General features: G+C 41.4%; 1 protein-coding gene across 1 annotated transcript in view; it reads right to left on the bottom strand.

Annotated features, from left to right (window-relative positions):
* Positions 1–748: 748 nt before the first annotated feature.
* The window catches only part of GALNT12 (polypeptide N-acetylgalactosaminyltransferase 12), a 50,035-nt gene continuing 38,181 nt past the window's right edge, over positions 749–12,602 (bottom strand). Inside the window, exons 8-10 of the mRNA XM_054817593.1 lie at positions 10,718–10,831; positions 5,118–5,273; positions 749–2,544 (exon numbers count right to left, since the gene is read on the bottom strand). Of these exons, the coding sequence (XP_054673568.1) occupies positions 2,407–2,544; positions 5,118–5,273; positions 10,718–10,831 (408 nt within the window). The 3' untranslated portion in view covers positions 749–2,406. The remainder of the gene's footprint in view (positions 2,545–5,117; positions 5,274–10,717; positions 10,832–12,602) is intronic.

Consider the following 12,602-nt stretch of genomic DNA (forward strand, 5'->3'; position numbering starts at 1 on the left):
CAGACATTAATACAATTCCAGTGAGCTGAGAAAAAAAGGATATCAAGGAGAAAAACGGTAAGTAGATGGACTAAAAGGCCAACATAGGGGGAGCAAGCTGGTGACGTTGCTACATTCAGTGTCTGCTTTGGACTCAATGTAAGCTGTTTGCCTAGCAAATATTCAACCCAGGCTAGCAGGTTTGCTGATATATGAGAAAACAGCTCAGCTACATGTAACTAGAAACCCACAACATCAATACTTCCCTCTAAACAAGTGCAGAGTGGGAAGATGTATGGAAAATAATTTCCAATTGCTAAGTTTCACTTGCATAACACCACCTGCTGATGAAATCTTGACATCCCAAACCCAAGAAAACCTCATTGACCATGGAGGTCGATGAGAGTTTTGTCTACAAGTGTAATAGCTGGGCTCTCATTAACTTACTAATGTAATTCCATCAACAGTCAAGAAGGCAAAGCAGAAATGAACAGAAAAACCTCGCTGTGTTGCTGGGGTTCTCACAGTTCTCTCATGCAGTCACCCAGTTTTGATTTGTGGCTCCACAAAGTGCACACCGCCACTGCTAGCAGGTGAATAGAAGCGTTACTGCGTTCAGGAAAGGGAACTTGAGAGACCATAAAATAAAGCTGTCTTCTCCCAAGTGCTGCAGGGATCAGAGCCTAAGAGATCAGCAAAATGCTTAAAATAAAACCAGTGACCATAAGAAAAACAAAATCCCATAGTTGTAAAGACAGTTCCCACTCTACTGAATCACAAAATATTTTATTAATTCTAACATCAATTTCATCAGTCCAGCCCACAGAGACAAAACTTTAAAGGTGCTCACAAAAACATTGGATCTACATGGGTTTAGAAAGACCTACATGGAAGAACTTACATACGCATTTCCTACAGGCAGAAACCCTCCCCCCACACCCTCATCGTATAAATAGATATGCCAAAATGACATGAGCTTATGAGGACTCAAAGACAGGGCTGTACCTTTTTTAGAGACAACATGAACAAAGGCAAATAATGGTAGAAATCTAAAACTAAATGAAACAGATGCCAAAACTTCTGGGGGAAAAAGGTTGAAATCTTCATGCTTCTATATATAAGCATACCTCCAGCCGATACAGAAAGAAACTTTCCTTGGGAGCTGAAACCCTTTTAATCAACATTGTAATGATGATGGTCAATGACCCAATACATTGCTACACACTACTTGTCTGATTGAGTAAGGCAGATCCCACGCACCACAGCAGAAAACATCCCGTACCGGCGCAGATTAAATCCCATGTTTTCCATAGGATTGTATGTGCTGACATGAACAACTTATCAGAAAAGGAGTTCCCAGACAAAATGCAAGTTATACCTGAAAGACAATTCTTTTTGTATTAATATCAGCTGCATATCATGTCAATTAGTTGCAAACCCATTTTTGTTTATACAATCATTTTTTATATGAACCATGTAAACATTTACAATTTAATGAAAGACATAATTTCTTAGATTCATTTTCTCTAACTGTAATTTTGAAATTTGTCAAAAGAATTATTGCTAGGTCTGATCTTGCAAGTTTTATGCCTATTGAGAATCCACATAATGTTAAAGTAAGTTGTGCAGTCTGGGACACAGCTGCATAGCTAGATCCATGTGAATCTAAATAGCTCTTCCCAGAGCATCGCCTTTAAATATTGTTGCCTTATTTCTTTAACAAAAATGAGAAAATCCCCATTTGACTCCAAAACCAGACTTAAGCATGATTAGAAACTCGTCAAGAGCCATGAGCATCTCAAATTGTCCCAACATTTAATGTATAGTATTGACAAGCATGTGCAATCTGTACGCATCTACATTGTTCTTTGTGCAAAAACATGCAGACCTACTCTGCCTTCATGTGCAAATCCACACTGTCTTCAGTGAGGGTTTTGTGGTAGTCACTTAGGGCAGAATCTGGCCTACATTTACCTTCTTGGTATTTAAAAGACAAGAAGAATTATTAACTACTATCTGCTAAAAGGCCCAACCACAGAATGTTTTAGTAGAAAAATAAACATTTTAAGTTATTGGCAGGTAACATTAGTGCAATTATTTTGACTGCCTTACTTTCACACAGTAGATTAAAAAAATATATTGTCACCGTGAAAAGAACCTAAGACACTTCAGAAGCAGTTATGTAGCTGCCAAATAAAGAGAAAAGAGGAACAAATTCTGTGGCATGATATAACCACCACACTTACTTTACATAGCTCAATGCTTAGTGCCTTTTAATGCTCCAGAAACAAAATCCAAGGCTTGTAAACTAATTACAGTTCTTTCCATACAAAAATAAATCACTTACGTGATTTTCAAAAGGCTGACTAACTGCTGACTAGAAAGAAAACATTTTCATATTCAGCTATATCCTAGATGACATCTGGATCAACTTCTTTCTTTGAAGAACCATTTTTGGTAGTCCGAGTTGGTACACGGTCGTAATAATGGTGCTGGGTTACCATTGTAAGCATTTGACTCTGCTTGTACGCACTTCTGGGTGTGTAGATGAAACAAAGTACCATCCTACAAAAGACAGAAATAATTTTTGTTTTCAGGTCTTAAAAAATCACAGGCATATCAGTGTGTTTTAAAAGTAACAGAAGACATTCATAACAAGTAAATATCACACATATCCTTCTCACGGGGCCATGCAGTGAAGCCAAAACGCCTAACTTGAGGATCTCTGAAACTTTATCAAAAGACCCTGCTTTTAAACTTACATTAACATTGCTTTAGAGTGATTGGTGCCTGTAAAGGATGTGCTAACTTCATTCACTTTTGTTACTGCACCAATATAGGCAGAGAAAACCAAAGCCACGTACAGGCATTACCCAAATTGACCAACTTATTGCACATCTTGCAAGTAAAATGTAAATGTTGTTAGGTAAGCATAGATGTTGGCTATATTTTTAGCAAAAATCTTTCCCTTTTCTTCACAGGGCATATTTTTAGTAGAAAAGGCAAAATAATCTAAGTGTGCCCCTTGCCTGCAGATGTGTGTGGAGTTAGCTTGCTTTGCTGGAGAGCAGCACAGCTGCCTCAGAGATGTAAGGTCTGACAAGCCCCCACAATCAGATTCCCCAGAGAACATATTTTGAGGTCTCGGGCCATCCTATTATGGGAGTCTACAGGAACATTTCATCTCCAGTTCACGTAGCTTACTGGAGAACTGCCCTGATCCAAGACCCTTCCTTTGGCCCAGGTGACGTTCCCACGCATAACCACTTCCAAAGCCTCTGATGGCCTCAAAAGAAATATGCCAACACCGTGTTTCTGAGCATAAGCCTGACTCCTCTGAAATTCTGCTCTTCCCTCATCAGGAATGTCGCACTAATTGCACCTCGAGCTGCAGCCACTGATGCCCAGCAGCGTGCACTTGCTCACGGACTTAGCTGCTGAATGACTTTCCTGTTTCCATCTGTGATAATTCAAATTTTTGAGTGGACTAATCAATATATGCCTCACTCATTTTTGACTCAGTGCCCATAAGAACTTCATTCTTGCGAGGCTGCTGGGAAGGCTGTTCAAATCTTTTGATTATGCTACATCTATAAGGACAGCTTTTCCAGTGTCTGACACTTCTCCACACAAAGCAAGAGAAATGTGGTACTGACGCCTCACCCATCACTTGCCTTGAAAGGCGGGGACTGGTGATTTTGATTTAATGCAATAGAAGAGTAATCAGAGCAGAGCAGTACATTCAAGTCACACACGGGCACAAACATCACGAGAAGGAAAGAGGATTTAGCAACTGAAACTTTAGGAATTATTTTAAAAGTTAATGGTTAGGAATGCAGCAGAAACAGATGTATTCCAAAACTGTTTTCTCAATTATTTCCAGAAGTGACTGAAGTTCATTCAATATATGTAATCTTGGGGATTAATGCATATGACCTTGAAAAAATTTGTTAAAAGTCAGCATTAAAAATGAAATGTCATTTATAACATCAGTTTTTAAAATATTTTGTTTTACTCTAATATCACCGTGAGCTTCAGTCTGGACTAGATTTAGTGAATGGGCAGTAGTTTTCATATTTTTCTTTAGAATTTACTCTGCCACCTATCACTGGTGGTAGCATCTAAGCAGGAAATGTGTCAGCCATGGAGCCTGTAGAGTTTAGATGTATTATGCAGACACATTATGTAAATATACCATTTTGATATATTATGTGACCTTTTCCCTTAGCCAAATAATAACACTCCAGAACCTGACCAAGGCCATCATTTTTCATCCAATTTATTTTCTCTCAGGCACCCAGGAACTCCTTCAGAGATTAAAAACTAAACACAAGCTTTTCTAAGATCACACATTATGTTTATTAATATACTCCATACGTCCCAGTATTTCTCCCCGTTGGGAGTAGGCATTAAGGTCGAAGAAGAGAGGTACAGATTTGCTGAGTCCCCACAGCCAGTAAGATGTGTCCTGGGTAGGGGTAGGGATAAAGCAGAAGGTATTTTTTGATGGTGCATCAAATTACACAACTGCGCATTACACTGCAGAAAAGCTCAGGGAGCACTTCTGGTGCTCACGGGGAGGGTCAAGAGAGATGGCTCGCAGAGGAGAAGCAGCTGCTCAAAAGCAGAGAAGAGTGTAGAGTAATGGTGGTATGTGAAGTAGCAGGGATATCTGGTGGCATAAATACTGGGAAGTCAGTCAATGAAAGGAGAGCAGAAGTAGGCCAGCCGTGAGACTGGCTGGGGAAGGGGTATATGGAGGCACCTCAGTTCTCAGAAGATGACAGTAAGGGTGAGATGCAAGAGAGAACTGAACAGCCGACAGAAAGCACTAGATGTGGGCAGGGCAAAGAGACCTCCGCCAACCTTCCCAACTCCTTTGAGGTTAAGAAGGGTGCTTTCCTTCCTCTCATCTTCCTATTCTTTATGACTGGCATACTCTTCACCTGCACGCCACTGCTATCCTGGTTCTATGTTCAGATATTAAAAACCAAGATAGCATATGTCTCCCAGAGATCTATGCCAATGTTGTGGCCTGCATGATGTGTAGGCAGTAAGATAAAAAGAAAAAAACTCAACAATTCTCCTTCCACATGCTCCCCAAAAAAACAAACCCAAACCCAAGCAGGCACACTTACCTCTCTGAAAACAAACTTCTGGTTTTCAGGAATATTGTGGATGTTTTCTTGACACAAGTACATTGTCAAGTAGTCAGTCCCCGAATCAACTGCTGCACAGACTTCTGGCTGTCGGGTGTTGTAACGTATTTCATAATGGGATGTGTACTCAAAAAACTATAAACCCAAAAGAAGAAACAAAGGATAACAGTCATTTCATATGTACACAAGAAAGTATTTATAAGGAGACTATACTAAGATACTATAATTGAGTTCACATATTAAAGTTGTTATTGTGGAGAGAAATTCTGCCAAAAATATTCAAGAAGCTTTAACTGCTGCTGTTTGCTTACTATTTTACAGAGAATCAATCTCACCACAGCACTGCTTTACTCTGGTAGCACTTAAAATGTATGAAATGCTGAATAAATGCCCTGGAAAACAGACATTCCAGCATTAAAGAACATTTGACTGTAATATTCTACTTTCAAATTCTAGATCACCCTTAAAAATAGGATGGAAACCAGTTTATAGCCTGACATTATGTTGCCTTAATTCAGTTGCCACAAAACAATGTTAGTTTTAATTAAGGAGTTGCTCACTGCATAGTTCAAATGCAGTTTGGTCAAGGTTCGTTTCCAGTTACAAAGTACTCAGGATGCGTGGTGATGAGCATTTTATTTTATGAACATTTTAAGATATTATTTGGAGCAAATCAGCTACAGCTGCATTTAAACGTGAACAGAACTTTATTAAAGAATATTTACTGGCTTTGCTTGTTGTACAATATTCTACAGAAGTGTTCTGAACATGGTCTAAACCATCTTGGCTTTTGTAGCAACTATGGCTGAAGACTTCCTTAAAATTTTTATATTTATCATGGACACTTGCCAATTTTCGGATTGCATTAAAGAGCGGCAGAGTTTGAGAGTTGTTTGTATTTAGCACACTTGTAAATAATTTAGATTACTATAGTGCACGGATATGTGTTTAGATCTTATTTAGATTACACTCAGTAGGGTAGAGGAGAGTTTTATACACATCGGAAAACTGCTTGTTACCAGTACTATAGCTGCATTAGTGGAAAGCAATAAAAGGATGAGAGAAGGAGTCCTCCTTTGTTTGCTTTCACCCCTGGAGAAAGAGACTGTAAGGCTTTATGAAGGGGGCTGTACTAATTCAGAAATGTTGTATATACTTGAACTTACCACAAAACCATCCTTAATAACCACAAAGGTTAATTAACCTTGAAAGAAAAACTGGAAGTGGAGTTTTAATGTAAACAGGACTATGTGATTATAAAGTCTGCAGTCGTCCATTTCCAAGTGTAAGAGCTCTGATCTGGACTACAATGATGGCAGTTGTTTCATGACATCTCCTCTGCCCCTCCTTTTATCACAATCAAGAATTTCTCTGCCAAGGTGGCTGTTGCAGCTGTACATAGACCAATGCTGTCCCCTGTATCAGCTTGTGGAGGCAGCGATACAAGTGACCCCCCCCAGAATTAACCTGTTTGCCATCATTCATTTGTGATGCTGCAAAGGGAAGTGAGTGTTTCGGGAAAGCAACTTCAAGTTTGAAGTCTACCTACTGACATAACACCCAGGAGACTCTGATTTCCCCTGGAAATCTATTGGTAGAACCTGTTCCTATGATGTAGGCTGCACTGCCCTTACAACATTCTAGCTTTATGCCAAGAATGCTCATCATCAAAAAAAGTCAAACATGATAATATTGGCCCAATTTTTTTTAATTATTATTTTTTTACTCTAACAGGCAGGGGCTATTCCCTGGCCTTCAGGCTTTAGTTCCCAGGTTCAGTATGTGATTGGCACAGGGAAAGCCTGCTACTTCGGGCACCACAGTGAGCTGTAAGGGCACTCATTTTAAGCCTATGACTCGTAAATAAAGAAAAAGCTTCACTCCTGCTCATTTGTGTCTGGATGGACACTTTTTCACAGCTGCCACTTTTACAAGGCCACATTTAGAGCCTTGCTCATTACTGGATTTATAAGATATAATAACTCTTTTTAGCAATTTGTATTCAGTATCAGTGAAAGCCTGCAAGCTGCTGATTGTACCAGATGCATCAAGAGTAGATGGAGCAGCTACTAGTCAGAGCACTCCTTACTACTGACATCTTTCCTGAACGACCTCTCAAGGACTTGCATCAGATTTGGGAGGAGGAGAACAAGTAAAATGGTTACTTTTAACACAGGAAGTTCCGTCTGAATATGAGGAAAAAATTCTTCACTTTGAGGGTGACAAAGCACTGGAACAGGCTGCCCAGAGAGGTTGTGGAGTCTCCTTCTCTGGAGATATTCCAAACCCACCTGGACGTGATCCTGTGCAACCTGCTCTAGGTGATCCTGCTCTAGTGGGGGGGTTGGACTAGATGATCTCCAGAGGTCCCTTCCAACCCCTACCATTGTGTGATTCTGTGACTTTCTGGATAACATTAAGGATTGGGGTTACAGTAATAGCAACCAAGCACTCCTGCTTCCTTGCCCAATGAACATTATACGGTTCTTTACCCTATACTGCTTCAAATGGAATAAATACTTCAGCTTTTGAGCTTTTTCAAGTTCCAGTACATGAGATAAATCTCTTCCTCCTCAAAAGGTGAAGAGTGTTTTAGTGCTCTTTCCTTGTCCAGTGGGTTCTATGGGCAGAAAGGAAGCACTTTCAAACTGATCCATGGCCCAGTAACTAATAGCCTTACTGCATTTCTTTCCTTCAGAGAGCCAGTAGATTCCCTTAAGTGCTATTCGGAAACTTGATGAGCCCTTTTACCTAGTGTCTACCACTCTGAGGCAGTCAATGGAATATACCCCAGCTGCATCAGAGCTCTGTGGTACAAGGGACAGAGGCAGATTTTGGCTTCCTCACCAGACCCTGAAACACACTCTCATCCCTCTCTGTGCTTGGGTACTGCTCTTCTGCATGCAGGAGGAAGTTTGCACTTGATGGGTAGAACCAGCAGCGAGGTTACCAGGTCTGATACACTTTTGCAGAAAACCCAAGGGCTTTGCTAAGCTCTTTGTTTGCCTCTCCCTATTTGCCTCAAATCTATCAGCTGAAAACGGGAATATTGGGGGAGTACCGTCAGACAAAGCAGGATGCTCAGAGGTGTCTCATCCTCTTACCACATCAAGTTGGCTTCCTGCCCTTACATGTTGGTACCCACCATACTGCTTCCCAGCCATACCAAGAAGGGCAATGGGCTTTACTGGCATTGAATTTCAAAGCTTTTCATTCTCATCTAGTGGGGTAGACACTTCCACAAAACATCAGCAGCCTGAGGTGCGAGCACCGAGTACCCAGTGTTTTGCATATTTTCTGCCTCTCTTCTATATACACTCAGCTCCTATCACTGCAGTTGTATCCTCACCTGCTTGCTATAATGAACATGCTAATTTTAAACAACCCACTGTCAGCTTTCTTGCTGCTTACACAAAAGCAATTCAAAAGGACTAAAGGGAACCCTCTCACTTAGGCCATGGATTCAAGGCAAAATAGCAACAAATTACCAGGGATTTCAGTTTTCTGAGAGTGGTTTTACTTACTGAGACCTAAAATGGGAGCAGGTGCTGGACTTTATAAATAATCGAGAGCACAGAGCTCTCTCCTCTCAGCGCAGTGCACACAGATATTCAGAGGTCACTTTAAGTGGAGAATTGCTTCCAGTGGAAAGAGCTTTTGCAGTTGTCCCCCACATAAACAGCCACCTGCCACTAGCATATCATGCCAGAGGATGGGGGTACTGGAGTGTAAGACACATATGGCTGACCAAGTTAACCTTCATTAATGTTAAATCCTATCAAGATGTTTTTGGAGAATAACTTTACTGAGCCGTACTCTGGAGAATAAACGTCATTCCTTTATACCTTGTCCTTTATGAGACAGCGTGAATGTGCAGCAAGGAGTACTATTTGAGGAAGAAAGTGATGAATGGTGAAACAAACTCTGCAACTGGAGGAAGGGATAAGACGACGACTAGAGATTTAAAAATGGGAGCTAGCCAGGAAAGAAGAAAGGCACGTGAAAAGGAGCAAAACGTGACCTACTGTGGGTAGTAACTGGTGGGAGGAGTAATTGAAGGGAGAGTCAGAACAAGGGTGGTAGAGAAAGACTGGGAGTCAGCATGGAAAAGAAAGCGTTAAATAGCACGAAATGGAGAAACTGGAGCTTTCTGTGACGTGTGGTGCAGGGCAGGAGACTGAGTCAAGCTTTGTAAGCTTTGTAATGAGGGTTTGCTGCTAAAGCTGTATATACACGAGTGGAGTGATGAAAGCAGACCAGAGAGCAGGCAGAAGAGCTTGGAGTTAGGATGGCAGATTCCCTTTCAAGGACAAAACAGAAGTTAAGGGCTGCCTGTCGTAAGCAAACATCTGTGAAACACTGTGGTGAAGTGCCTTTCTCTCCTTAATGTTGATACTGCTAAAAGATGACCAACCTTGTCACCATCGGTTCCATCAGCTGACAGTGGTAGATGTACATGTGGAAGATGTGACTGTTTCAGTCCTGTCACTGTCACCTGCTAACTGGGCTAAGGAATTCACACCACCAGGAGCAGCTTGTTACCTTTTAAGAACTGTCAGAAGGGTGGTGGGACAGGGAAGAAACGGAGAGAAATGTCCTGCTGGTAGCTTTCATGGCTATTTGTGAATCAGAAAAAGGAGGTGCAAGTTCAGCAATCCTGACTTCCAGTTCCCACCTCACTTGTGCTTCTATGTCTTGTCTTATTTTAGCCTCCCTCTGTTACCCCACCCGCAGCTCTTCCTGCTGTCCACTTTTTCTCTTGCAACCACTACCTGTCACGCCCACTCATGCCCCCATTTGCCATCGGGTATCTCTGCTCCCACATTCAGTCCCCCTGCCACTAAAGGGATCTCCAGTGATTCTGCTTGTTTCACGCTCTCTCCTTGTAGCTCCTAACTACTCCTTCCTCTGTCACACATGCCCTGCTCCTCGCCTGTTGCCCTACCTCCGTCCCAAACTACTTCTGCCCTCTGTCACCTTGGCCCCCTTTTTTCCCTGGCTCCTGTCAGCCCTCCCATGCCTCGTGCCCATTTCACTAATATTGTTTTGCCCCCTTCCTGTGTTTGGCCTTCCCTCCTCAGGCTCTGCAATTCTCTTGTGTCATCTCATATTTTCTTTTATCGGCTTATATTGCAGTCAGGGAGTTTCTCCATTTCTCCTTCCTCCCTGGATGCCAGCAGAGGGAGCAGGAATTGCATCGCTGCTCTCAGCCCGATGCCTGCTATTGCAGCTACGCGGATGCATTGCACCATCAGCAGAGACGCAACAGCATTAACATCCAGTCATGCAATATCTTTGCAGTAAATTCACTTTTAATACTAGCTAAACAAAGGATAACTTTAAAAATCTCATAATAACTATTTTCCTATGAATTATATTTCTCTTTTGCTTTCACCTTTTACCCTATGCTTGACCTCAAGAGACAAAATTAAAAGCATCCAGTGCAAGAATCAAAATTAGATTTAAGATCATCTCACTGTGGTAACATATTCTCTCAGCCATACTGCAATGCTTTTTGCTGTACTTTTTACATTACAACCACAGCGTTAGTCAAAATGAAAATAAAACATGAATCTTACCTGATTTTGTCCCATGCCATGACATGGGTACAGTATGATCCTCTGTCCAGTGACTTGATGTTCATTTGTAGGGTTATAATCAAAACAGAAGTTTGCCATTCCTCTATTCTTCAGCTAATCAAAACAAAATAATATTTTAAAGTATTAATCTAAAGTAAGGAAGATATGTTGTAGTCACTTCACACCCATCCTGCTGGGCTGTGAGGTTTATATGCCAGAGCTGGTTCAAACTAATTGGAATAGATCAAATGGATCCAATGACAACATCACTCTCAGACTAATGTGAAACAAAACTGTTGGGACTGTCTTGACTTTGGGCATCAAAGCAGCCAGACATGATGGCTTCCCCTAGGAATGACACCGTGTTCCAGTGCATTTGCAAATGAAGCAGGTAGGAATTATGAAAAGCTGTGCTGAAACCCAACAAGCTAGCAACTCATGCAAAACAAAAATGTCTGCAGTGTCTTTCCCCCACCCCAGGAGCCACTTGTTCAGTTTTCTTATGAAAACACAGAGCCACTTGTTCAGTTTTCTTATGAAAAGACAACTACATACTTTTCTCAGATTGTCAAATGGGAGATGTTAGAAGGATTTGTTCTCGAAAAGAGTCCAGTACCCACTTGAGGTTGAACAAGGTTTAAGATCAGAAATCATGAAATTGGGTGAGATTTATCTTTGGAAAGAAACACTAGATATGATTTTAGAAGTTCTTTACTAGTGTTGCTGATCTGTCACAATAGTTTCATAACTTTTAGCTTAAATTTTAAAATACTAAATTACATGACTACAAAAAAATCAGGCTAATTAACAAGGATTTGCATTTAAGTATTCAGGAGGCAAAAGTAACTAAGTTAAGCAATGCCATAACAATTACTGACTCCTAGTATTAACCACTTAACCAAATTTAAAATTACACAGAGCAAAACAAGTTCTGTAAACATAGGTTCAAGCTGAATGCCCCCGTTACTGGGGGCATAATACTGTAATTATATTGCAGACAAAAAGAATAAGCAGAGTAAATCTCAGAAGAGTTACTTCAGCAAGGTGTAATTTCACCGCTCTTCTCTAGCCGTGATAATTGTATCCTCAGTTCCTAATGTGGAGAATGAACGGACACGAAGGGATTGCAGAAGGCTAAAGCCAACCAAAGACAAACCCCGCAGGACCCAAACCCACCACAGAGCAAACCACACAAGTTGGAAAATTAAATATTTGTGTTCTACATATATTTTGCTTTCCCAACTTCTACATTTATTGCTGCCTGACGTCTTCTTTCCACTGCTTTGGGCCCACTCCTGCTGAAAGGCAGCCAAGCTCTGGGCGCTCTGCAAGCCTGGGCTGCGGGCCCAAGGCAACGGTGATACATTGGGGGGCTGGGGAGGACCACCGAGCCGCCACAGCTTGGGGCCCTGGCAGGGCTGCTGGGGCTGTGAGGCTCTCCTGTTGGAGCCAAACCTAGCAGCGTAGGACTGAAGCCCTACCCTTACAGGCTTTGCCTCTTAATTCCTCTCTGAATGCGTTTCCGCTATCCATTTGGTGTGATTTTTCAGTAAAGGATAAACTAACATCCGAATATGGTGTATGATAACATTCAACCTCAGTTTTAGTGTCCAAGTTTACCAGAAGCAAAAGAACCCCCCCGCGGACATCCTTTCTACAGAAAATGTTGCTCGGTTTGATGGGAACATGCTAGGCCGCTGCACCCCTCCCTGAGCTGTCAGATGACGACATGTAGTTTACCTTTGTAACATTAGGCGTTACACTTACAAAAACAGGGAAGAAAAGTGTCTGTTACAGATGATTTTTAACACTACCATGGAACTACATAAACCAAACAATAAGCTTCTCACGTTTCTACATCAAGAATGTAAACTTAAAGTCATAA

Source organism: Grus americana, chromosome 2 (assembly GCF_028858705.1).
Source record: "Grus americana isolate bGruAme1 chromosome 2, bGruAme1.mat, whole genome shotgun sequence".
NCBI lineage: Eukaryota > Metazoa > Chordata > Aves > Gruiformes > Gruidae > Grus > Grus americana.